This window comes from Synchiropus splendidus, chromosome 6 (genome assembly GCF_027744825.2).
Source record: "Synchiropus splendidus isolate RoL2022-P1 chromosome 6, RoL_Sspl_1.0, whole genome shotgun sequence".
NCBI lineage: Eukaryota > Metazoa > Chordata > Actinopteri > Syngnathiformes > Callionymidae > Synchiropus > Synchiropus splendidus.
In genome coordinates, this window is record NC_071339.1 from 12,403,386 (window position 1) to 12,430,023 (window position 26,638).

The window sequence follows — 26,638 nt, forward strand, 5'->3', positions numbered from 1 at the left end:
TGTTCGACAGAGGAGCACTGTACTGACTCCTACTGCCCGGGGTCATTTTCAGCCAGGTGAAGTGCTCCTCATTTGAAAGACAATCACATTAGAGATTCTGTTTGCGGTTTTACACGTCAATGGCAGCCAAGCTGCTTTTAGCCCGTGTCAAACCCGCCGCTCTCCTGGCAGTCTGCCGGCCGCCACTCCCAGGTCTCCAGACCTCCTCCACGTTTGGAGGAGCCTTGAGGTAATTGCGGTGGACCTGAGGGAACAGTTGGAGGTCCCAGCCATCTGTCTCTCTCTCCTGGTCTAAAAGAGAGTGCTGATCAATAGTGATCAGGTAGCAGATGACGCTCCCTGTGAGACAAAGGGCACATTTTACATGACAGTACTGTAGTTCTTTTGTGAGCAGGAAACAAAACAAACATGTTCCGGAGGAGACCACTGTCGGGCAAGAGACTCATTATTTGGTTTAAGGAACTTTTAGGAACAGTACTGTCAAAAACATCACGCTTATTATTTTGTTGTGTTTGGATTTTTGTCTTCTTTTTAGATGCAAACACAATGGCTGAAATACTCTTTGGCACCAACTCTATTGTTGAGATGTTATCGCAGTTTAATCTGACTTCTGTGTGCATGACCCATTACAACATGAAGTGAAACCATTGTGGGCATTAAACCAGTTTGTAATTTAATCATTCATGATGTCATTCTTCACAATCGAGTCACACAATTTAAATATTTGCCATGCCGTTTTCTGGTGTCTCACGTCCACTCCTCGTTCCAAGATAGAGAGATACATTCAATTGAGAAAATATATTTCTGTTGCTTGCTATTTAAAAGGTTTTAAAGGTCATCGGGTTACATGTCGTACCCTGACAGTTTTAATGAAAAGCCCTCAGACTTTTAATCTCACATACAGGAGAAGGATTTGTTCACTCACAATGAAAGTAAACTGGACACCAAAGCGAAATACTTGACTAACATGACTAGTTTGTGAAGGGATCTACACGATGTTCCAACCCTTTTTCAGTTCAGAATTATCTTGAGAGCAAAGACGAGGGTGAAATGTTGCAAATACAATGTTGTGGTAATAGAACCAACTACCCAACAACAACAAATGTCCTGATGGCTGAGCTGAGATTGGAGTCTTCAGGATGTGAGTCACATTTACACTCATATGGATGAGTGTTATCAGTTTATCCAAGTCAAGATCATAAATATTGGATGGAAAAAATGAACAGCTGAAAAGTGGGCAGATTCAAAACAAGCTCAGCGAGGAGCATCCAACTCGACCTCATAAAGAAAAGCAAGGGAAAGCTATAAGAGATTAAAAATGAAAATATGATCTGAACGACCACACAGATCCTCCATCTGCCTCCTCTTAAGCCCACTTTGAAGCCTTCCAAAAAGAGAGAGAGACAGAGAAGCCTTTGAAGGAACAAGTTGCAGCCACAGAGTCTCGTAAAATCGTTTCCACTGTTGGGATTCTCGCCAGATAATAAAGCCAAGGCACTTCTTCTTGTTACTTATCAAGTCTTGTTTCTCAAATACTCCATTGTGTTACTGGGAAAGTTTAAAATCTGCAGTGACGTGAGGTCAAACAATTGTGTTGGAGAAAGAAAATCAGCCTGAGAGTCTCTCAACCTTCTTATCAAGTCCTCTGAGCTTCCTTTAGGCTTTCAGACCTCTGTTTAAACCAGCAGTCTATTTTCGGGTTTTATCAACGGTTTATAGTGGTGTGGAAGTGTATGTGGCAGACGTGACCTTTGTTGGCAAAGCTTAGCTTAAATGGACTTCAAGCTATAAGTACATCCAGAGCAGGTCTTGGCCAGTCTTGTTTACATACACAGTGAAGGGAATGATAATTGTAAAAAACATATTTACCTCAAAGTTTACCGTATTTTTCAGATGTGTTGCTCCAGAGTATAAGTGGCACCAGTCAAAAAAAATGCATCAAGAAGTAGAAAAGATCACACATAAACCGCACTGGACTACAAGAAAAAAACATTTCACGAAATCCGTTGCAGGAAGCAGCGACACCAGTAGGTCCCCGCGCAAAGTGATTTGCGTGTATTATTTGTATACATAGGTCGCGACTTTAACTGTGAGCGCAACACAGCCAAGAAGCGAGCTCACTGGGAAACAAGGAAGCAAAGGGGGGAATGATGATGACAGTAAATATATGTGCTTTTGTTCAGGATAAGTGAACAAATATCGCTCATCTGCAGGTTCGTCCTTTCAGGTGTCCAGTGGCGCACGATAACTTCTGTTCTGCACACAGCGGTAGTGTTCTGGTTTTGTTATTGTTCTGTTATTCTTCTGTTATTTCTCTCAAGATTTCACATTTAAAAACACCAGAAACCACCATAATCGTGTCTGTTTCAATGATACTTGTTGTGTTTTCCTTGTGACTCCTGTCAATTCACAGGTCTAGTCCTAATCCTAATCCTTTGAAAAAAAAGTGAGACTGGTAGTCCAGAATAACCCATCCTCACTCCCATGGCGTCATATACTGACGATGGGAAAGTGGACTTTTGAGTCATATACTGACGAAAAAGGCAGCCATCAGCATTGCATGTTGATACAAATTCAAATGAAAAAAGATGGAGGTTGTGGTGAGCCATGGGGTCCATTTATTCTATGTTTAACAACGATGCCAAGCGTTTTAGTCGCAGTGACTTTCAGGAGAGGCACGTAAGGGGTTGTAGATAGCACGACACCGTGACTCAGTGGAGAGAGCTTCAGCACATCCGGCACCGGGGCTGTATTAAAGATTCACTTATTGCAAGTTGCACCTCACTCAGAACCTCATTCTCAAAAAGGAAAAGTGCAGAAAAATCATGGTTGAAATTGTTATCCAGAACTTTGTGACCCTGTTATTGGCCAGGTGAGATTCTGGTGCAAACAAGTGCAAGATGCTGGAGAGAAAAATATCTGTCCATTACAGGCAAGATGGACAGAAGTGGAACAGGCTCTTTATCACAAAGTAGCAACAAAGTTGGCTGCAGTAATTCAGGGGCGTGATAAGTGATACTTCTTTGTGATGAATAAACTCATAGTTTGCCTGCACATTCCTCTGTCTGAAATGCACGCTTTCACTTGCTGGTGTTGGTTGCCTCAGTTGAAGTTTTATAGGCGCAGTTTTCGCTTGTTTGAAAGACACATCTCGGGTCACTGGATCTGCTAGCGTCGCACATGCCGTAACACCTGACTTCATTCGAAATGATGTCCATGGGGAAGCGAGAAAACCTTTAGTGCAAGACAGAACTCACATGTTCCTCTTGGTGGTGTTTCACTGTCGCACGGTGGTTTGTTTGGTTTCATGTGCAACACAAACAACACCTACTTCCTCTTTGCTACCACATGGCATTCTTTGCCAATTAAACAAGACAATGAACAACACAGCCTGCAGCAGTGAACATTTAAGAGCAGGTGTGGCATGGAAACCATCTGCTGAAACTCCAAAGTGAATAGGAGTTGACAAGATAACAAGTCCATTTCTTGGCCAATTGTTTCTCCTGAATGTCCTCTTTACACAAGTTGGATATTTTAGTTGGATCATATTTATTTTTTGCTCTGTGGAATTCGATGAAATGTGGGAAAGTTCACTGATGCTTTCCAGCAGCTTTTGTTGGCTCGGACTTTTCTTGCTGCACAGTTGACGTCACTCTGAGTCCAGACTGCTGGGGCAGATTGACTTCAGGTTCCTGCCACAGTTGTGTGGCCGATATGCAGCAGAGGAAGGGAGTGGAGGCTTAAAAATAGACCCCCCACTCCCTTCTGCTTTGCATTGTTGGGAATATACGCTGCAAAGATAGACTGCAATGTTTACCTCATGTTTGGGAATAAGTTTCTGAGGAGCAAAACAAGACCTTCTTTGTCTAAGATTTGGGACAAAAGACGCCCCACGAAGGGAGGCATGTCTACACTGTTGTCTTCTTAACTCTGTGAGCGTCAAGAGGTCTAGTCGAAATGTTCCCCTTGGCTGCTGAAGCAGAGATAATTGGACCCAGGTTGAGCTGAGGTCTTGGTATTCACATCCAGAGCCACGTTTTCATCTACACATCCACTCTGTCCATCTCCCTGGAGGACGCGCTGACCTTGCAAAGAGCTGAGACCTATTTGTTGTTGATAATTCGGCAAGTTGGGGGCTAAATTGTCCAGCTGTTGAGTCCTCCTTCTTCTAGCTGTAGTGGTCCAGCAAATGAATATAGGAAAAGATGATGTCATTCAGAGCAAGCGTGGAGTCAGCAGTTCTGCGTGATCAACTTTGTGGATCCACAGAATTTCACTGTTATTCCCTCTGCAGGGAAACTCCCTGTGTTTGACATTCTTTTTTGACACCACAAACCTGAACTCACAAGCGTGACGTGTTTTTTCAGCCCCCACTGTTTCCCATAACAAATGAGAAAAATGTTAAAATGCCAAAGTATTCTATTAAATATGGCGGCCAATTTCATTATTATTGGTGAGGATGGACACGAATGATCCATCCATCCATTTTCTACTGCTTCATCTGGGGTTGGGGCAGCATTCAGAGCAGAGATTCCCAAACTTTTGATCCCTCCACACTTCCTCTAGCTGCTCCCTGGGATCCCGAGGTGTTCCCTGGCCAGCCCAGGGATGTGGTGCCTTCAGCAAGTCCTAGGTCTCTCCAGGGTCTCCTCCCAGTGGGACAAGCTTGGAACACCTCTCTAGGAAGGCGTCCGGGAGGTATCAAAAAACAGATCCCCTGTCCACCTCAGACATGAATGGGGTCAGTACAATTATGGAGAGACTCGGAGTTGAGCCGCTTCTTCTCCGCATTGAGAGGAGCCAGTGGAGGTGGTTCGAGCATCTGATGAGGATGCCCCATGGATGCCTCCCTTTGGAGGAGACCAAGGGGTCGACCCAGGACCAAGTGGAGGGATGAGATCTCTTCACTGGCCTGGGAATGTCTCAGGGGCCCCCAGTCAGAGCTGGTGGATGGAGGCCGCGAGAATGTTTGGGGCTCCCTGTTGAAGCTGCTGCCCACAATGACCCGGCAATGGATGGATGCTATTTTGTGGCTTTTTTTCAGGTGGTAGGTGGGTGGTTTTATTGTGTAAAAAAAAGTAGGAGACTGCAAAAAATATAAAATAAAATTCAGGAGAACGTTGCCCTCAGATTAGTTTAGTTTTGGGGAACGTGAGAAGTGAGTCTCTTCATCACTTCTGAGACAAGTACTTGACTTCAGTGTCAGAGCTGATAGTTCCCAGCTGCTTCGTATAACGTTGATTCTGTTTTGGGCCAAAACATTTGATGGCCACTGCTCCTGGTCGTTCATCTGTTAACACAGCATGGGTGTGTGTGTGTGTTGCATATGCAACGTGTCCATCGGCAGGTGGCAGGAAAGAAGTTCACGGTGTGGGACGACTTCCTGGTCGACGGCAGATGCGGCGGTCAGCAGGAAATGACCCTGGGAAACCTTCTCCAGCATATCAAGGTACTGACTCCTGAATTCCTGAGCCACAGGATGCAAATCCTCCCCACAGCACCAATATTTCATGATATTCCAAAACCGGTTCCTCCTGGCACCTACGATCGCTATTGTTTGAAATTGACCCTCACACCTTCGGCGCCTGCTCTTCATTAGCATGTAAAAGTCAGAAACACTTAATGTAGATTTGCCTCAAACCAAAGTCTATTGATGATTATTTTAAATTAAATGAAGGACTCATGCATATGAAGGGGCAGTGCGGCGGAGCAGTGGTGAATGCTACCATTTCCCGACATCTGTGCTAGTGTTTAGCGTGCTAATGTTATGGCTGTAATGTAAAGCAACATATTTACTGTATGTTAAAGACGTGGTTTCAGGCAACATGTCACGACAAAAGTGGCGACGGCGTGTGTTATGTGGGTCAGGCGATTTGCACTCTTTCAACACTCCACATGTAGCTTCTTGTCTTGCCTGATCTTGTTTGCCGTTCGGGAAGAATAAACTGGCAAGTGTTCTCATTTGCTGCTGGTTTGGCGTGACCTTTGACTCCGCCGCTTTCTGGGTTTGTTTACCAGGCACTTACAGAAGTGTAGAGGTCAGAGGTCACCTTCAATGCCCAGGCAACGCTAATGTGAGTAATTTCGTTCGATTGTGCAGGACAGATGTGGTTTGACCGTTTGCATGCTGACTGTCGGCCGTGGCCTCCTGTACGACAGCGACGATAAGCGGCACGAACAGAGGTGCGTTCTGTGGAGACAAACGCCTGAGCACACACGCCACAAAGCACTGCGCACACACAAACAATCACAAGGAGCAGCCTCCATTTGTTTTCCTAAAATCTAATGGCAGGATGAGGTGTTTCCTGCGAGCCCGTGCAGAGAGACTGTTGACACAGATACACACATCACCGAACCCTGACGAGTGAGAAAACCTCTCCTCATGTTTCCTCCTGTTTGTGGCGCACCAGATGAAGAGTTCAATCCGTCCTCATCTGAGCCACGTTTTCAAAGCCTGAGGGCGGAAGTAAATCACGAAGATCAAAATATCAGTGCAAGAATGATGATGCCGGTCCAGAGGGAGGTTGTTTTTTTTTCCATCTGGTTCACAGGATTTCTACGAAGGCAATCTGCGATCATGAAACTGCCCGTGCTGGAGGGTCAGATACAGGGGGAGAGGGGCAACGTTCAGGCCACGTGGGCAAACACCCCCCTCCTCTCATCCCTTCCTGCACAGCTTCCTGTTCAGATCACATGTTCAAACCCTGATAACAGAAGAAGAAAACATGGCTGTGGAGATCACACTCACAAAGATGCTTTGAGCCACCAATATTTGTAGCTCCAAACATGTGACTGACAAACATTTATTTGACATCAGAATTTGTTTCTGGTAAGCAAATTTGCAATGGTTTGAACTAGAACAGCAACTTTATTCATTCATTCATTCATCACAAATTGCTTGGCCTTGACCACTCCAAGGTCACAGACTGCTGAATTAGAGTCATACAGGCAGGACAAACATTGATCTGGACAAGTTTATTTGTTATTTATTTATTCTCAACAGGAGCAGTAAAAACTTATAAAGGAGCTCAAACATGAAGTTAATTTGTTTAATAGTCGACCAACTGAGTCGTGATGAATTGAAATGTCAAACACCATCAAACAAAAGTGTTGTTCAAGTTCAGTTGAAATTCACAGACCTGAATATATGAAAAAATGGGGGAAATAAATTAACCATACCCTTATTCATTCCCATTTAAGGGCTGTTTTATATGGCTACTCTGGTTTCCTCCCCCAAAGGCTTGGCTTCACTGAAAACAGCTTCACTGTCTCCCCCAGCTCTGCACCCACCCGACTCTTGCTGCGGGGTCACAGTCCTGCCCACAGATCCTGAAGCTATATTCCTGTTTTTCAGTTTGTGCTGCAGTGTGTCTGAAGTAGTACGGAGGGTGATGGAGATCCCACTTCATCAAAAGATTCTGGATCTCTGTCCTGCATTCACAGAGGACCCATTCTCTGAATCAGCCCCGCATATCCGCTACCTGCTGCCCTGACCTCAGAATCCAACTAGAAACCGCAGTAAAGCAGATCACATCGATTGATTGAGATGATTCAACAGTTTTACACTATAAAAACACAAAATCTTACCAAGTTTATTCAGCCTCATTCTCAGTCAAAATATCTGATCCAGCTTAATTTAAGATAGATTCACTTGTATGTGACGTTTCAGCACGATGGAGGGACTGATTTTACTTGTTCTATTGGCAGGTTTTTTTTTCATATTTCACAGTATGTCTACTCTAACTAACGGACATAATTGTGTGTTATGGAAATGTGTCTGGAGGTGTTTAGCGGGTCAAAGCGAAAGTGTGGAGCCAGAGCAGACAGTTGGCACAGAAAGTAGTTCACTCATGCTGCCATCTGAGCACAGCTGTCTCATGTCAATCCTCCTGCCAGCACATGTGCGCTCCACTCCCTCCTGGAACAATGGTGGAGCCGCTGGTCTGGAGAGACCGGCCTCGTCTGCCAGGCCAACTGTCCTCAGATGTTGCTGTTTCTACACAACCCAGATCCTTAAGGTCAGTGTTTTTCAACCGGTGTGAGAGCCTACCAGGTGTAGGTGGGCGAACATTTAAAACGCCTTTATGATCTACCAACGTGAGGAGAGCCATAGATCTATACTGATGCGTCGACTCGTCCATAGCTGCTCCCTCACACTCATTCGACGGTTCCTGTGACGCCAAAGATTGTCTGCACCGCAGTGCTTACAAAGCTAACGGGTAGCGTGACATTCTCACTTCAAAACCTTGACACACGTTGTTTAAAAGTTGGCTGAAAACTAAAGGCAGGACCAAATAAATGTGCTCTAAAATGTGAATAGAGAAAGAATAATTGCTGTTATGAAGCTGAGGCAAAGAATGTGAACGATTTGTCTGGAAATTCCCCAAACTAGAATCTTTTAGCAGAAACTTGGAAGTTAGTCTCAAAAATACATGCGAGATTGTGATAAAACTGAAACTGTTCATTAAAACAAATGAATAAATCATCGTATATCTCACCATATTCCCCCCCTTCTTTCTGCAGTTTGTTCCTGCAAATGTCATGCCACATAGCAATAGTTTTTCTCAAATTAAAAGGGATTTTCTGCAGAACTTTCTAAGCACAACTGCGCCGAGGCTCTTCTGATGATGAGCCTTTGGATTTTTTCAATGAACATGTGCCGCGGCTTCACTAACGTTGAAAAACACTGTTTTAGAGGACGATAGAGCTTTGTGATTTGCAACCATGATGTGGAGTTTAACCTGAGTGCATCTTCATTTAAGAGTCAGTTCTGTACTTATGATCAAATCCTTGCTCTAGTTCAAGATACCAAATGAGGGTCAGTCCATGTGGAGAAGTGGGGAGACACCAGCAAGGAGACCAGATGGCTTGGATGAGCGTTGGAGCGTTGCAGTACAGCTGCCTATTTGTGTTTCCAACGCATTTAGAAATGGATTTTGGAGATGAAGCTCAGTAAGTGCGATGACTGGAAGCATGGAGATCAAACGTAACAATTCTTGTGCTTCCTTGTTACTAGCCTTTTTCTTAAGCAGCAGCTGTAACCTCATTAAATGTTAACATCGTTTTGTATGTGCTGTGATGCGCTTAATTTCCTTGAAAGAGGATCAATAAAGTCTTATCTTGTGATTCAATATTTTGCCCTTATCAGTCTGCCTTCTTTCTTAACCTCCACCATCTCAAACTCAGCGACAGCACTGAAAACACGTCAGCTGAAGTGCGACGCCCTGAACCCCACAGTTCAAGAGAGTCAATCTAGTCACTATGAATGGAGTTTCGTATGTGACCTGGTTCACAGAAGCATCAAGTCAAACAGAGCTTCAATTTCTTAAATAAAATTAGTTTATTTCAGAAAAACACAAGGAGATCGCTTCACAAATGAGTCACATGTTTGGAACAGCGATGATGAAGACCACATTCAAACATCTTGAAAGCCTGGGGTCGCGGATGTTCCTCAGCCAGATGGTAATCCTGCCAAGGATATGATCATGGCTGACCTGTTCCTGAACATGGCTACCCTCAGAGTGCCACATGACTGAGCTCACCACATCATGAAATCATGAAACATGAATCCAAACCCGTGAGACCTGGGATTTTCCTTTGCTTTTCAAATCTACTTTTGTAATGGCAGTGCAGTTGCTCATGAGCAATTGGCCTCAGCTGAACAAGTTAGTTCCGGGTCAGAACATTGTTCGAACATTGGTAAACCTTCAAACTTTCAAATGTAGCCAATGTCGTTGCATATTATGGGCTGTCGGCTGCCGGTCTTCATGAGAGCAGTGAAGTGGAAGAAGTCTGTGTCCAGCTCATGTAAACCCGTGTGGGACTGGTGGAAGAAAGGTTTGAGAGACTGGAGTCCCACCGGGCAGGACATCCGTTTGGGAGCCTCAGCTGCCCTGCTGACCCTCGCAGTCGAGTCCTCCTGTCTTTGCCTCAGCTCCACACTTCTCGACTTCCCAGCTAGTCTTCGCCGCATGTTTCCCAAAATGTCTTTGGCAAGGCGACGCCCTGCGGTGGGTTTGTGTTCAGTTGGTTCGGGGGATTCCGGAAGGTCCATCCAGTTCTTTATGAGGTCAGCAAAACTGTTGTCCCCCAGCACTAAAGGCTGTCTGTTCCTGCTTCTGCTGAGAAGCAGCGTCGTCCAGTCCTGGTGGTCACCGGCCTCAAATGAGGTCCAGCGCTCCAAACAAGCGTCCGAAGTGGACTTTGGGCGTACTCGCCCTGAAGGTCCCCTGTTGGTGCGAAGACAGGCTGATGAGGAGACCCTCACGTTTCTGGTCCGCCTCAATACCACGCCTTCATCATGCCACGAGGCCTCGGAGTAGCCGGAGTCAAAGTCCAGACTCTTCTCGCTGCTGGGCGACCCTTGAGCCAAGCGGTCATCTTCCTCCTCGTCCTCCTCCAGGGGACTGGCCAGGCAGCAGGCGGAGTCGTAGGTGCTGGCCTCCGACACCCGTTGACGGGTCAGTCGCTCGTTCTGTTTGCAGACTCGAGTGACGGCGAAGGATCGGGCGCAGGGCTCGCTGAGCGGTCGGGGTCTTCCCATCTGCTTCAGGTCCTGCCAGGATCTCATCACAGACTGCATCCGGTCCTGTAAGCAGTCCGAATCTCCCAGGCAAAGCTGGAACAAGCAGAGAAAATCAATTAGGAACCAGAGCCCAAATAAGACACAGCAGATGTGTCCCATCACAGCTGGAAAACACTTCTCTCTGTGATTTCCAGAAACATTTTTGCCGGCTGAGATCACTTTGCTTTGCGTCCGTGCAACATTCCTCAAAGACCTCAGAGGCGTTTTATGGAGACCATTGTGTCCAACCAAAAAAGAAGAAGAAAAGGACCTTGATTCTAATAAGCAAAACTTTCTTCACTGAACTGGGAAAAAGCTTGGAGACAGAAGTGGAGTTGAATCACACAGGAGTGAAGGGGAGGTTTCCTCCCTCACCCACCGGATGTTGACCGTTCGAGTTAGGAAACAGGAAATGACTGCCACACTCAGGATTTGAGCTGATCATCCTTTTGCCCATGAAGCCATGAAAACTATAAAAACATTTAACGCTTTTCATTTTTTAGGATCTACCAAAGTAGAGTAAGTGGAAGTGCGGGATGAGGAAGTCAGTGAAGAAACAGAAGTAGCAACAGACAAAGTAGTGGTGGGTGTTCAGGCAGTAGTGATCCTGTTATTACTGGGTGTAATAGTAATTGAGATTGCAGTAGTGTTACAAGCACTAAAAACCTAATGGATGATAGTAGTATTGTACCAGTCATAATACTCCAGTGGCATCAGCTGAAACAGCCAAATCACTCTCAAAACAGTAAATTGTAGTGGTACATCTAGTTCTTCTACTGGTTGTAGTAATGTTGGCAGTAAGAATAACACTTGAAGTGGAAATGGTAATATTAAAAATATGTACTCAGAGTAGCTTTCATGTTTTTTTATTTATTTATTTATTAATGTTTTTTATTACTGCTTGCAGTAGTAGCTTGAGTACAGACAGAAGTAGTGAACAGTGAGTGTAGAACTAGATCTTAAAGTACTAATATAAGCTATTGTAATGGTCAGAGTGGTGGTCATAGCAATTGTAGGACAAGTACTGCACTGTTTTTTTGTCAAAAAAGGGATTTGTTAGTTGTAATATTGTGGGGTGGGATTGTAGGAGTCGTTGAGTAGTTGTAAAAATGTAAATTAAAAGTGATAAATATATTGGTGTAAGTAGCAAGCACAGTACTCATATCATGATCATCATCATTGTGGAAGAGGTAGTTGAATAAGCAGTCACTGCACTAACAGAGGTAATAGTATACTGTAAAGTATTAAAGTATAGCATATTGTACTGGAGCACAATTGCTAGTCAAAGTAGTTGCAGTAACATGGTGGCATCAGCGCTAAAATGAGGACTAGTAGGAGTTGTGACATGCTCGTGGTAAAAGCTCTGTGAAGGCAGCAGTAGTAGTGTCATCACCGAACTTGTTCATATGTTCTAATGGAGGAGTGATGGACTAAGAACCAGCACCATGAGTGTAGCATTGGTGTGGTGTGGGTGTTTTGGCTCGGGGCAGCGAGTGAGCTTCACTGCCATGATGTTATCTCAGCTGCGGGTGCTGGACCATTTGGGCCCCAGGGGAGACTTATCTGACCCACAGAAGGTTCCACAGTGGGACTGTGGTCTGGCAACACACTTGCGTACCAGTTGAGTGGAATAGTTGTGGGATTAGAACCTGGTCACTCAGAAAAACCTACATTATTATTGGAAAAAAAAACGCAGTAAAACTAAGATTGCGGAAAATTGCATTTGGAATTGCAAAATAAACACTCAGAGAGTAGTCCTGCAGATACTATGGTGAGGCAATCTTTGCTAGGTGTCATTTTTAAATATGTTTGTATGTTTACACTGACTCATATTTTAAAACCAACAATCCTAGTTCGCGGTTTGATCATGAAGCTGCCTGAGTGCAGCTCAGGCAAGCAGACAGAGGGATGTGAAACTCACCATGGCAGCAAAGACGTTAAAATCCCTTCAGATTCCTGCAGGACAAAGAGAAAAGAAGTCAGGTCAGATTCAGCTCTTCTGCTCTTCCATCTTAATCCAAGACGTATAAACTCACCTGAACATCAGAGATGAAATGAACCAGTAAATCCAGCAAAGACTCTGGCAGGGAGATGATGCTCAGTGGGAGTCGTGACTCCTCTGAACCTCATGAGGGCTTCCAGTCTGGACTTTGTAGATGCAGAGCTTCTTCTCTGCAGCCAATCAGCACGCAGCAACAAGAGCTCAACCAATGGGAAGTCTTCTGAAACCAGATCTCTCCTGGTGTCAATATTCTCAGTGTGGTAATCTGGTGCTCACATCTGGTCGACTTTATTGGTGAATACACATCAGATGGTTACGTGTCAGTAGAGTTGCTGTAATTCTACAATTGGTCTCCATGCGTTACCAATACATGGATTTACGTTCTTTTGTTCAATTTTGCCAAGACAAAATAATTTACCCATTTTGTGCTTTTTGAATGTTTACTTGTTTTTTATTTCAAGAAAGAACTGCATTTAGGCACTTTTTTTTTAAAAACCACATGTTTCATACAGCCATAGGTATGTTATGTTATATGTTATGTGGACTGAACAAAGAATTTCCCAACGCTGTGATGATTAATAAACTTTCATTGTATATTTAAGTGAGTCAACTCTTCTTGTTAAAGTATGACGGATGAGTTAAAATATTTCTTTTTTCGCTCTCTTTTTGCTCATCTCCCTACACCGAATGATTCTCGATGAGTGCTTAATTCTTCTATTAAAGGTCAAATTTTGAAATGTTGCGACTTTATTCGAAAATAATTACATTTTATTTCACATTTACATGGCAGTTTTTCAAAAACGAACCCTCATCTGTTCTTAAATATCACTAAAATCAGCATCCATATAACAAAAATAACAAAACACCCACTCTTATATGAGTTACGAGTACATTTTTTGAATATTTTTTCCTTTCGCTCCCTGATCCGAACGGCGTCCGCCTGTCGCCCCCTGGTGGATAAGAGTGACAATGACTTTACTCTTCACTGCTTCATACATACAGTGCGTCGTCAGTTGAGCACCGTGTGGCCCAGTTCAGGGTCGCGGGACGCGTTGCTGCTTCATTGTCATAGAATAACCACTTTAACAGCGTCCCGTCATCAAAGTCAGCGTGGTGGTGTGAAGCGACACTTGAGTTGCAAACGAATACAAATGACGTCTATTTGCAGATGAGGGCGGATGTTGTTGACACGTGAAACGGCGGACTCCATAGCGACGCTTTCTGACACGTCGATGGCGCTTATATATATATATATATATATATATATATATATATATATATATATATATATATATATATATATATTTTTTTTTTTTTTTTTTTTTTTTTCCATGATTAAAAGGGTCGGACTAAGATCGTATAAGTCGCCACAGCATGTTGACAGATTCGTCCACATCTGGCGCCCTCTAGAGGCTGACAACGACGGAGGAAGGTCACACTGGGAAAAAGGCTCACAAGACCAAACTTTTATTTACATGAAACACGTGACTGACTTTTGCCTTCAGAACAACAAGTTCCACCCGCGAGAGCACGAGGTGACGGACACTGTGAGGTGGAGTAGAAATAGCCCTAAATCGACAGGATGAAGGTGAAGGCGTGTAAACAGATACCAAGGCACGGACAGATGTCAGAAGAACAGTTAGTACAGAACAAAGCGAGGACACGCTCAAGACGGCTTCAAAGTGACACTTCTGTGGCTTTGAATGATCAGTGTTTTCTTTTGGGAATGTTCAGCTGTGGTCGTTACAGGCTACTCTACCAACAGTCATGCAGAACAATATGTTACAAGATAATATTGATCCTGTGTAAACATTGTGCAAAAAACTCTTTTTCCCTTTAGGTTTAGATTCGCCATGCTTGTTTTCTCCAAAAATGCTTCCTGTGCAGCCTAACATGTGAATAGAATCACATTGTTAAGAAAACATACCTCAGATGGCCAATCGTCCATAACATTATGACCGCCGGTACAATATTGTGGCTCTGGTTCACTGTTGCAAGGCGGCTGGCCGCATTCGGCCCCCGTGCCTCATGTCTGATACACACGTAATCCATCATCACTGTGGTTCGCTCGTAGCAACAAAATCATTTTCAGTCATTGTTCCAGATCATAAATTCGTGGAGGAAACTTTAAAAACACTCCCTTAGTTTAAAAAACGTACAAGTGTGTTTATTAAATGAACATTGTTAAATCTCAGATGTGAATGAATGTAAAAGGCTTGTAAACATTGTTCGGGTCTCTTTCATGGGAAACCATGGACACCACAAGATGCAAGATCTGGTCGGTGGTCATAATGTTATGGCTGATTAAAATTGTGTGCAAAGCAAACGTCGCTATGAGACCTATATAAGGATCATGACCTTATTCAATATGCATGGCAACAATTCATTCCATCACTAGCATCTAGGTAAGTCAAACCAGGGGTCTCTGACTGAAACACTCTAAAACATAAAACGTCGACTCTTTATTTGTTATCGTTTTGGCATTCGTGCCCAGTTTCGGGGTCAAAAATTCACTCAGGCATTCAGTGAGAAGAGAACCGGGCGATTCAGGAGCAGTTGGATTGTCATCCCACAAACAGAGAGTCCAGCGGTCGGCAACTGTTCTTCGTTGAGTTTCAGCAGTTTCGTTGTTTTCATTATGAAAAGTGGTAATCATCACATGGCTGTTGCAGTCTCTCATGCAGGGTCAACTGCGACCCTGCAAGAGGGAAGAGAGGATGAAGAAGACCGATCGACATGCTGCACTGAAAAGACCAGACCAAAGGACACATACACTAAAACGTGACTGTCAGACTAACTAACTTTAAACACATTCTTATATTCAGATCATATGCATATCTTTTCTCTAAAAATCCTGAAAATCACAGAGTTCTAACAAACTCAGTTTAACTCACCATAACACCAGCAACCCCCCAACAAGAGTGTCACGCGGCTCCAAAAGAAAATAACTACTGTAATTTCCAGACTATGAGCCGCTACTTTTTTCTAGCGGTCTGAACCCTGCAGCTTATACATCAACGTGGCTAATATATGATTTTTACAGACTAAAGAGCATCATGCTGCCAAAACTGATGAAGTGCTCCAAATGCGCTGTTTTCACCCGCATGTCCACAGAGAAGCATCAGCTGAGAACAGCAGTTTTGTAGGAACTTTGGACACACAGGAAAAAACAGCGCATTTTGAGCACTTTAATGTCAATAAAAGATGTGAGGAGTTGATGATTCACATTCAGAACACTGCCCAGTTTGTTGCATGAGTCAGTCTCCATGCTGGAGCCTGTTTTCAAAGCTAGTTTAGAAGTGATCCTCATGCATTTTTAAACCTTTCTACGGCCCAGACAGCACCACTGCACCAGCTGCGGCTTATGTATGAACAAGACTTTCCTTCTTAAATTCAGTGGGTGGGGCTGATATTCTGGTGCGCTCTATAGTCCAGAATATACGGTAGTCGGCTTCTGTGCTAGTGAGGAGGAGACAGAGAAGCTCACCCTCAGAAGAGGCCGCAGTCTTTCAGGTTGTTCTTGATGATGACATCAGTGACAGCATCAAAGACGAACTGCACGTTCTTGGTATCGGTGGCACAAGTGAAGTGGGTGTAGATCTCCTTCGTGTCCTTCTTCTTGTTTAAGTCCTCGAACTTGGTCTGGATGTAACTGGCTGCTTCATCGAACCTGTTCGCTCCTGAGGAGGACGGAGGTGTGAATAAAGGAGCCAAGGGGAAATGAGGGAGACGCTTTGGGCACCTGTGTATTCTGGGAAGCAGATGGTCAGTGGGCTGCGGGTGATTTTCTCCTCAAAGAGATCTTTCTTGTTGAGGAAGAGGATGATGGAGGTCTCGGTGAACCACTTGTTGTTGCAGATGGAGTCAAACAGCTTCATGCTTTCGTGCATTCGGTTCTGAGGACAAGCAGTCCCATCTTATTTAGGAATATTTCAAAGACATTAAAACACACAAGTGCCTTTCACAGATGGTAATAGAAAAAAAAATCGCTTTGGTGTCGATGCCAAATAAATATGACAAATATAAAAACAGTTCCATCTTAAATGGAGGGAAAAAAAAGAAAATCCATAGCTAATATAATGATGATAGAATTAACAATAACCAAACCATTTAATTTATTGCTGTTCAATAGTTATTCAGGGTTAGGGTTTTCACTTTAGGAACTTCATTCATTGTGAATTGTGAAATCTGACATTCATTTGGAAAATATTTTCTTATGACTTTTGTTTCGATGTTTGTAAAAGTTTATCCTTATTTGGTCATTTGTTTCAGCATGGTGTTAGCAAGTGTTTCTTATTTCTTTTGCACTTATGGGCCTCTGTAGTTGCAAGCATCTATTATACATGAAGATTCTTTTCAGTTTTAGATACATATTCCTGAAATATTCCTTTTGCATGTCTATTCTGTATATAATTGAGCATTTGATTGATATTTTATGTACAATATATTTATATTATATTTACGGGTAAGAGTATTTCAATTAGAAAATTGACAGCAGTTAAATACGAAGATAATGTCAAGGTACTTTTTCGTTTTGTTTGAGTTTTTATTACCTCCTCGGTTTGACAATACCGCAAGTCCAGTATATTTTATGGCCACCAAGGGGCGCCATTGTAACAAAGACACAGTCTGGCGTCTTCAATCCCGACGGTCTTTCGAGCTTAACATGGTGTGTTTATGTAGTTGAAACTCGTGGGAAATTATTTATTGGTTCCTCACCATCTCCTCGTCCTCGGCCAGCACCAGGTCGTATGCACTCAGCGCCACACAAAAGATGATAGCTGTGACTCCTTCAAAACAGTGGATCCACTTCTTCCTCTCGGAGCGTTGGCCCCCAACATCGAACATTCTGAGGAAACATGGCATAAGATGAGTGCGTTCAGAGCGACGGAGGCCACAGTGAGTGATGGTTCAAGGTGAAGTCAAGGGATGCGAGTGGGCAACTTTCTCCTGTGCAACTGAGTCGAGGAGAGAAGGAAGAACGGGAGAGGGTGGCAGGGAGGTCACTCCATCTCTGGATGGTCATGAAGTTTTCATGAGATTGCTTTTGAGATGAGTGTTGAGGCGCTCTGGGCCACACTGGGGAACAAAAGTCAGCTGGAATTGAAGCATCCTCCCTTTTTTTTTTTGAGGCAGGGATTGTAAACAATGTGATTTTGTTGGTACTGTGACTAGATATTCCCGCTCACCAGGAGGTCAACAACAAAACACCAAGTCGAGGCAAAGACACGCAGCAGCTTCATCACACCAGTGAGACCTGGACTTCATAAAGACGTGACTTGAGGGCAGAACTGTATGAAGTATTACCATGTCATTTTTAAAGCTTTTGGAGCAGCGACTCATTTCTGAGCACAGAAGAGAATCACAGTAAAAACAGGCCAGACTCCTTGGAGTCTTGTCTCACCACGGCTGGTGGGCTGGACGAGCTAGGATCTGCTGCTAAGGCAGAAAAATAACATGTGCAACAAGTTAGTCTCTCAGTGAGCGAGACTCAGTAATTTAAAGTGACTTCAGTTCCCAGAAATAGCAGAGCGAAGAAGAGCACCTCTCAGATGTTTTAGGAAGAACAATTACTGCGAGCAGCTCACCACAGAGGAGATAGTGGCTTCAGTTGGATTCAAAATTAACTTCCAAACCTGAGGCCCGTTATTACGCTTTAATGTTCCATCACATGCAACGCACCGCTGCGCCGCCAGTTAAAGTGCACTCAGATCAAAGCCTACGGCCTCCGCCTCCTCACATGACCACGACTGAGAACCTCTGGGGGCAAAGCTCGCTGAAACATGTCCGTGAGGCTGCTGCACAGGAGCTACCAAGCAAATGTTATGACTGTTTTTTTTGTTGACTACTTCACCCTGAACACGTGTCAAACTCAAGGTCTGAGGGCCAAATCTGGGACGCCTGAATTGGATATAGATAGTTTGCTTTAAATGAAATGCAATATTAATTTAAAGTTCACCAAAATGCATGGGGATATCATGAGTCATGACACCATGCTGTTCGACAGATGCTCTTTCGAAGGCAGATATTAGGAATGTCAACAACTGATCTGGAAAACGCAGATGGAAGGGAATTTGTTGTGAGCGTGTGGAGGATGTGTGACAAAACTTGTTACGAGGCACAGATAGGGCTGAAAGAGTACAATTCCGCCACTGAACAGAAAGAAGACAGATGCTAAAACTAGCCTCCCACAATGAAAGAGGAGACAGTTTAAACTTGTACTGCCTGTTAAAGAGTTTGGCTCAAAACCCAGTGTTTAAAACTACAGCCCCTTGCATGAGTTGAAAAATAAAGCGAAGGATCCAGTGTGTTGCTCTAGAGCAGGGAAACATTCTGAAGCCACCTCACCTGGCTTCTTTTGATATGGATGAGCACCAGCTCTACTCTGAGTCTCTCCCAGATGGTCCTACCTCTGAAGGTAGGCTGCCATCTATTCCTTCAGTCACTACACAAAGTGACCATCAGGTCACATCAGCATGATGGACTGGTGCATCCTCACACTTCCCTCACTCATGAACAAGACCCAGAAATAGGAGGTCTCCCATGAACGTGTGGGTATGAACTTTCAAACTTTCTGTTGCTTTATGCAATATGTTCTGCTTCACAATGTCCACCGGCTGAACATGTACTCCACCATGAACTCAACAGCACCACCTATCCTTCCAGACAGTATTACACAGCAGAGTCTGTCAATGAACTGCTCCGTAATTCAGCATCTGTTCTCAAACCTTTTTCACCTCTGACTCGCTGGGCCAGCAGTGGACAAACTCGGAGTCATTTTTATGAAGTGCAAGCCCAGGACAGTGGAGACAATTCAAAAGATTAACTACCAATAATGATGATAAGGAGCGTAACCGCCTCACATAAAGATCGGTGGCACTTGCTTAATTTTATAGCCACGACAGCCTTTCTACTCTAATTCACACTGGTGGTTTATGGATTTTTCTGCGTGGAGAGAAGCTGAGATTTAATTTGAGAAGTGATGTGCTACTTCACATCTCGTACCCTTGGAAGGGGATTTCAGCAGGGGATAGAGGTCAGCATGTGCACACTGACCCCCGGGCAGCTGAGCAGTCCCACACACAACAAACTCCAACGCGCATCTGGTGCGTTCGAGAACTCTCACAATAGGATTAGCATTTACTTTTCATCGTCCACAGTCGATTAGGAAGTCATAAGTGCTGCGAGGGGAATGCACTGGCACTTTAGGGAGGGGCTGCGCTCCATACTACGTGTTTGGCAGTTTGTTTCTGCGCTTGTCTATTGAGGGAGTCAAAATACTTAAGACAAAATGAAAACATAACATTGTTTTTCTTCCATTTTTTTGGAGGCCCTGGGATTAAAGGGGAGCGACGTCACCGCATACTGCAACAGACTCACTTGAAATGCAGTTCCTTGAAAGTGAAGTGAGTCTCCACGATTCCCGTGGTCTTCACTCTCGTCCGCAGCACATCCTGCTGGGTGGGGACGTAGTCTGCCTTGGCTATTCTCTCCAGGTCGTTCAGGTAGCTGGCACAGGGACGAGAAAGGGGAGACGCAGAGATGAGGAACATGGAAAAAGAAAGGCAGCGGGCCACTTTTTCATCAGCATCTCGGGTCTTTTCCTGAGGGTCAGCAAATATTATTGTGTTTGCTATTGCGAACACTGCTCACACAGTCGAGATAATAGATGATTCACTCGCGTCTACACCACAGTTGGCTGGGCTCGTAGTCTGAGCTCTTAAGTAGAGCGGGACTGGGATGAAAACAATGTGTTTGTACGCGGTTTAGAGGATGTTCTCCTCCCACAGCTGAGGAGAACTCAATAAAACGCCGGCCCTTCAGGTCAGCATTACAAGCAGAGGAGACTCGCACCAAAAATACAGAGATTAAAAATAAAGAAAGAGCAGGAGTGTGAGGGAGGCGGCGCTCGCTGACAAACACTGGCTGATAAACATCTGAATATAAGTGACAGCCGCATCTGTAATGAAAGGTAATGAGGCGACCAAACCTCATTAGTGAATGATTAAGCAGAACTCCACTTAACTCCTGCCATCACTGCAGCAAAACATCAGCAAATTATTCCCTGCACAATCTTTTACACCACTTTTTATATGTAGCAGTATATTTGAAGTGGTAATCTTAAGGTGCTTGTTCAGTATTAATTACTGAATAATTACTAATAATGATGTTTATCATGTCTGCTGACCAACGTCTGGCCCCCGGGCTAATGGTGGACCCAGAATCAAAGTCCATCTGTCCCACACTCTTTCATCCAAACATGAAAATGTACTGTATATATATATATATGTGTGTGTCAATGAGAAAATAAAATCTGCTTTACAAGAGCCTTTTTTTAATCTCTCCGGGACAAACCTAGAGGTGCAACAACCAATCGACAAAATTCTACAAGAGGATTGTATGTTTCATGAACCATTTGAAGAATTGTTTTTTTTACCAATGAGCTTTTATGAAAGAAAAACAAACTATTACCGTAAATTCTGAACTATAGAGCGCACCAGAATATTGCCCCCGCCCCCTAAATTTAAAAAGGAAAACAGATCTTGTCCATCCATAAGCCTCAGCGGTCTATAAGCCGCGGGTGCAGTGGTGCTGTCTGCACCGTAGAAAGAGAAAGAGTGGTGCACCCGCCTGAAAAAAATGCATAAGGATCACTTCTAAACTACTTTTGAAAACTGACTCATTAAACGAACTGGGCAATGTTCTGAACTTGAATCATGAACTCCTCACATCTTTTATTGACATTAAAGCGCTCAAAATGTACTGTTTTCACCCACGTGTCCGAAGTTCCGACACCACAGCCGGTCTCAGCTGCTGCTTCTCGTTGCCGGTCCACCAGGAGATCGGCTCTGTGGGCGCAGCTGAAGACATGCGGGCGAAAACAACCCATTTGGAGCACTTTAAGGTCAACAAAACAAATGTGGTTTCATGGCAGCATGCTGTTCATTAGCCTGTAAACACCCACATTCTAGTCACGTCATTGTATAAGTTGCAGGGTTCAGACTGCAAGAAGAAATTAGCATCTTATAGTCCAGTGTCTGTAAATCGTTTCTCAGTGACTGAAATTTTCTCAAGGCGGGTATTCCACCAATTTCCGCTGACAACTGATGGCACATTTATCTTATCTAATTCATTTACAGACAGAAAAGGCACAACCTGTTGCAACTCACCGTCAGTCTCTGGGATAAAATAGTACACAACAATGTAAATAAAACATTCTGAAGTTTGTTCATATCGCTTGAATTTTCCACTGACATGATTCAACGACGGTGTGTTTTTGGAAAACTCTTTACAACGTAATGTGTATTGATCACACAAATAAACAGCAAAGTAGATTCACATTAAAGTGTGAGCGAATACACAAGCTACATGTATTTGCTCGTAGCTAGTGTAGCTATGAGCACATGTGCTTTTTAAAACACATGAAGTGTTTTAAAAGCTTCGCTGCTTGTGTGTTCAATATAAAGCTTTGCAAAATTACAATGTCGCTGAGTAGTGGCGTAACCAGGAAAGCAAAGCGCAACAAACTTCTGAATGTTTTATTTATATTGTCGGCTTATTTTATCTGAGACGTCAACGGCGAGCTGCAACAGACGGGCTCTGCTGTTTCCTGTCTGGAATATACTAAGGTAAAACGTGCCAGCCTTCATAAGTCGTCCACAGAAATGAGACTGAAAATTACGGTACAGAATTTACTAACAGGAAGACAATAGTCTAAATTGTCCACTGTGAGAATACAATGGTCAGAATCTCTGCCTACATAACAGTCACACATCTGACCACTGAGTAAATTTAAAGGCACCATGTTTACATAAAAGTGTTGACACAAAAGCACCGTATTCGTCGCGGCAAATCCTGGGAGATGAATAATCACGCAAGGGGACTTGACTGGTCTATTTTCCCTCTGTTCATGACTCCCCGGGGTGGATCATCTGCTGCACCGCCACCAGTGGATGACACCATTAAATCCATCACAGCAGATGAGAGACGCACAGCTATTCTAAGACAAATCAATAACTCTAAAATCATCCAACCATCCATCAACGTAAGACGTGTATCCTTCATTCTCAGGGCTGTTTAGATTTAAATCAAAGCATCTTTTACAGCAGCAACGTGGTGTTTGATTGAATATTTTATTTTTGCTCAGTAACATCCATTATGTAAAAAAGCTTTCAGACTCCTGATGCATTCTTAAGTTTCATTTGATGATGCAATTTTTTTTTTTTTTAAGTTTATTGTTCAGTTTCCAACATAATTTTCTTTTTTACTTTAATAGTGACAAGGACGCGAACTGTACGAGGAGGGATTCTGAATGCTAAGATAGGAGGCTAACTAATACTGTGATGTAAGAAAACAGTGAGTATAATAATCAAATCTGGACACCTGCAAAATCCTCTGTTCCTTATTCGACATCTCCAGGAAATGACATCCATATCCATTCATTCAAACAAAACCTCTTTTGCTGAGATGATTCAAGAAAAATAAACTAGTGTGCCGCATGTGCTCAAAATATAATGAAATGATCTGAATTTCATTTTTCATATCAAATGTTGTGAGCCACACCAGAGAGTCTGTGCTTGCAAACACTCATGAAAAATGCTCTTGTCTTAAAATAATTGTTCACTTTGTGCTCCTTATTCATGGGTATTTTTCTCAACCGTCACACAGTCATCCTCCTCCACTGAAACCTACCTTGGTTACACCGCTCCTCTTCACCGGCTTATCTACTGAAAGGTTCTCCCTTCTACTTTTACCAGGCACTTACATTTCCAACTTGCTCCTTGTCTCTCCACCTGAGCCTGAACCCCCTCACTTTGACAGTCCCTCTGATATACTTGTGTCTTATCTTGTCCTTCCTACCTGAGCATCTTCAACTCTGCCACTTTTAACTCCGCTTCCTGTCTCTGTGTCAGAGCAACTGTCTCTAAACCAGTTTTATTCACCAGTGTCCCACGGCACACTACACTAGTGAGAAAGTGTCAGGTGTTCCATAGGAAATAATCCAGTTTCACCTAATATATCAGGTGATAGATGAATGCGCTCCAAAATGTGAAGAGAGAAATAACTGTAGTCATGAAGCTGAGGCAAGGAATGGAGGATTTGTCTGGAAATTCCCCAAACTAGAATCTTTCTTTGGCCGAAAATGTCAGGAACTTACCAGTTAGTCATACATGCCATATTGTGATAAAATCAAAATAGTTATTTACAAAAAATAAGTAATATATTTTTGCCATATTGCCAACCCCTTTTTTGGAGACATTTCTAAACAAATAAATGTTCTACAATTTCTGCAAATAACATGCCAAGACAGTGTCAGATGCTAATGATTTTCACGAATTAAAAGGAATTTTCTCCAAACCTTTGGTGAGCCACGGCTTAAAAACACTGCTCTAGACCATACAGTACGTCATGTATCACACTTACTATGCTGCAGAGTCGTTGAGCTGATATTCTCTGGACCTCGCAAAGCAGCTCTGAATGCCGCTGTCCCCCCACAGACGCCGGATCACATTAGCCAGGTCGTCGGGAAGAATGCCTTGCTCTTCGGCAGCCGCAGACAGAGCAAAGAGCTGCTGGGCATCGTCCTGTACACAAAACAGTAATGGAAAGCACCATGTTTAAGACACATCGGTCGAACAGTTCTTAGGTGCTCAATGACATGCGGAAAGAAGTGTTGCAACATGAGCAAAACTATGGACCAGCTGAGGAGATCTGAGGCGCTGGACTCTGTTGTCAATAAACTACATCTCAGTCACACAAACAATGGTTGAGAGCCACCGCTGCTGGTTATGAGACACTGGAAACAGTTTGAAAAATAGACATCTCACATCAACTGCAAAAACCTCAACGTGCACAAATGTGTTTCATCTCAGTTCTGCCAGCCCCAACCAACATCAAGTGGGAGTCTCTGAGCGCATTGTCACGTCCACACAGTCATTTAACAGATCTGCAAGTGCGAAAGAACTCATCTATGCTCTAATGACCGTATGCGGCACAGTCCTGAAATTTTCACTTACCGAGCTGTTTTTCTTTACAGTGAAGCTCTGACTCATACTCCGCCAGCAGAACTGTTCAGGGATGTTCGACCTCCTAACTGATTGTTCATCGTCTGGTAATTGTTCACTGGTTCTCTGCCTGCAGCTCAGAAACACTTCAGTCGCTGCATTTTATTTTGTGCTTTCTTTGCAGGTTTTTGTAATCTACAGTGTCAGCAATGCATCACGATCCAGTTATGAACGCATAACGGCCGCATAGAACCATCAATACAAACTTAAAAGCTACTCACAAGAACAAAAAAGTTACAGCACACTTCAAGCCCAGTGGAGCAGTGTAGAAGGTTTCTTTTAATAAAACACTCAAAGAACAGAATAGCACAATGCTCTCCTCACCTCTAATGCAGAAATATTTCGAAATTTAGACGTGGACTATGCCCACTGTTTTGCCAGTGATACAGGTTTAAGCCCCTCCATCACTCACCACTCTGACTAAACGGTATATAAAATCAAAATAATATACGGATTTTTACAGGTTGAAGAGTGTCATGCTGCCAAAATATTGAGCCTTGTCACATCTACCTGCTCAAATAACAGGCGTTTTATTTACCTTAAAGAGCTCAAAGTGCGCAGTTTTCGCCTGCGTGTCTGCAGCTCTGCCAACAGAGCCGATCTCCTGGAGTTGAGACCGTCTATGGTGTTGGAACTCTGGAGGCGAAAACACTATATTTTGAGCGCTTTAATGCCAATAAAAGATGTGAGGAGTTGATGATTCAAGCTCAGAACATTGTCCAGTTTGTTTCATGAGTCACTCTCCATGCAGGACCCTGTTTTCAAAACTAGTTTAGAAGTGATCCTCATGCATTTTTAAGCACCGCTGACCTTTCTACGGTGCAGACAGCACCACTGCACCCGTGGCTTTTAGACCACTGCAGCATATGGATGAACAAGATCTATTTCATTCTTTAATTTAGTGGATGCAGCTAATATTCTGGGGCACTCTATAGTCTGGAATTTAGGGTACTAGTTTACATTTATGTGCCAACTTTTGTGTACTGCTTGTAAAAAGTGCTGTCTATCCTGATTCTTTTTTTAATCTATACAATGGCTGATGTAGAGTCAACAGTTCACCTCTGAATGTTTCCAGACTTTGGGAGTAAAGCAGAGTGCTTACAGGTCACCCACATAAGGACACATACATCATACAACCTTACTTTGGTTCGATCCAAACCCGAGCTGCTTCTACCAGCTTCTGAATTGGATGAAGCGTCAAATGAAGACGTAGCTTAGCTGTGCGTGTAGCAGCCGCCAAAATAAACATGCCCTTAAAACGTCACAAGCCAGCCATTTTGAATAACCCCAATCCCCCCAAAGCTTGCTGCTGAATCCACTTTCAGTCCCATTAGTGTCAGTCACAGGAGGAATGCAGGCAACAGTGCAGATTCGGGAGGTTTTTTTTTCAGAACTGCAGTCAGCGTTACGATGGCACTGCCGCGAACGTTAAAAAAAGCAGGTCTTACCAGTCGACTGGGGCTGCTGTAGTCGATCTTCAGACTTGCCATGGCTTTGACAATGGCCATGATTGACTGGATGGTGTTGCTGTAGACGACGGCCCTGTACTGCTTACACTCATCTTCTGAGTAGCCGTCTTCGTGGATAATCCTGGAAACAAACACCAGTGAGTTTTGGAGCCAGGTAAGCTTGATGTGGCAGGCACATAATGCTAAAGAATCACAAGTCCAATAGATATTTCCAGTACCAGAATACAGTCATAAATAAAGTGCATTATCGTTGAACTTAGAAATGATTAAGATGCAAAAGTATTACACATGCTAAACATAACAGTGGCCATTTTTGTGACTGTAACTTCTTTAAATGATGCAAAACAAAAATAAAAAAACAATGAAAGGAACTGATGAACTCGACTGTGTAGCAGCGGAATTTTCAATGGAAGTGACTCACTTCATCTGCTTCACAATGGTGCTTTTTCCAGACTCGCCTGCACCTGTTGGAACATTAAACGCATGTGAGTATTTAACAAAAGGATTTATAAACACCCTGGTGAATAAAATCAAGGAA

The 26,638-nt window shown here is 43.5% G+C and overlaps 3 protein-coding genes across 8 annotated transcripts in view; 1 reads left to right on the plus strand and 2 right to left on the minus strand.

The window, feature by feature from the left end:
- uba7 (ubiquitin-like modifier activating enzyme 7) overlaps positions 1-9,119 on the plus strand; it is a 31,636-nt gene extending 22,517 nt beyond the window's left edge. The window contains exons 22-25 of one of the 4 annotated variants that reach the window (XR_008414865.1): positions 5,348-5,449; positions 6,101-6,183; positions 7,355-8,018; positions 8,800-8,942. Coding sequence is in view for 3 of the 4 variants with exons in the window: in XM_053868456.1 (XP_053724431.1) it covers positions 5,348-5,449; positions 6,101-6,183; positions 8,800-8,956 (342 nt within the window). In the remaining variant the exon portion in view is untranslated. Of the gene's footprint in view, positions 1-5,347; positions 5,450-6,100; positions 6,184-7,278 lie in introns of all 4 variants that reach the window. The other 3 variants (XM_053868456.1, XM_053868457.1, XM_053868458.1) reach the window with 3 other exon arrangements.
- A 249-nt stretch (positions 9,120-9,368) lies between these two features.
- On the minus strand, positions 9,369-13,763 carry LOC128760761 (PAK4-inhibitor inka2-like). 3 transcript variants are annotated; one of them, XM_053868410.1, is made up of 3 exons: positions 12,601-13,763; positions 12,486-12,520; positions 9,369-10,618 (listed from the first exon to the last, which is right to left on the minus strand). In XM_053868410.1, exons 2-3 carry the CDS (start codon positions 12,486-12,488, stop codon positions 9,716-9,718), a joined length of 906 nt encoding a protein of 301 aa, XP_053724385.1. In that variant the 5' UTR covers positions 12,489-12,520; positions 12,601-13,763; the 3' UTR covers positions 9,369-9,715. The 3 variants fall into 3 exon arrangements, with proteins under 3 accessions (XP_053724385.1, XP_053724386.1, XP_053724384.1); XM_053868411.1 differs by lacking the exon at positions 12,601-13,763 and having other exon boundaries at positions 12,486-12,557; XM_053868409.1 differs by lacking the exons at positions 12,486-12,520; positions 12,601-13,763 and having other exon boundaries at positions 9,369-11,396.
- A 172-nt stretch (positions 13,764-13,935) lies between these two features.
- The window catches only part of LOC128760312 (guanine nucleotide-binding protein G(i) subunit alpha-2), a 35,742-nt gene continuing 23,039 nt past the window's right edge, over positions 13,936-26,638 (minus strand). The window contains exons 2-9 of the mRNA XM_053867614.1: positions 26,522-26,564; positions 26,080-26,221; positions 23,991-24,151; positions 19,947-20,075; positions 17,286-17,415; positions 16,309-16,462; positions 16,054-16,246; positions 13,936-15,264 (exon numbers count right to left, since the gene is read on the minus strand). Of these exons, the coding sequence (XP_053723589.1) occupies positions 16,056-16,246; positions 16,309-16,462; positions 17,286-17,415; positions 19,947-20,075; positions 23,991-24,151; positions 26,080-26,221; positions 26,522-26,564 (950 nt within the window). The 3' untranslated portion in view covers positions 13,936-15,264; positions 16,054-16,055. The remainder of the gene's footprint in view (positions 15,265-16,053; positions 16,247-16,308; positions 16,463-17,285; positions 17,416-19,946; positions 20,076-23,990; positions 24,152-26,079; positions 26,222-26,521; positions 26,565-26,638) is intronic.

Coding starts and splice junctions, on each gene's coding strand:
- LOC128760761 (XM_053868409.1), bottom strand. CDS start 10,684: ATGGGACACATCTGCTGTGTCTTATTTGGGCTCTGGTTCCTAATTGAT.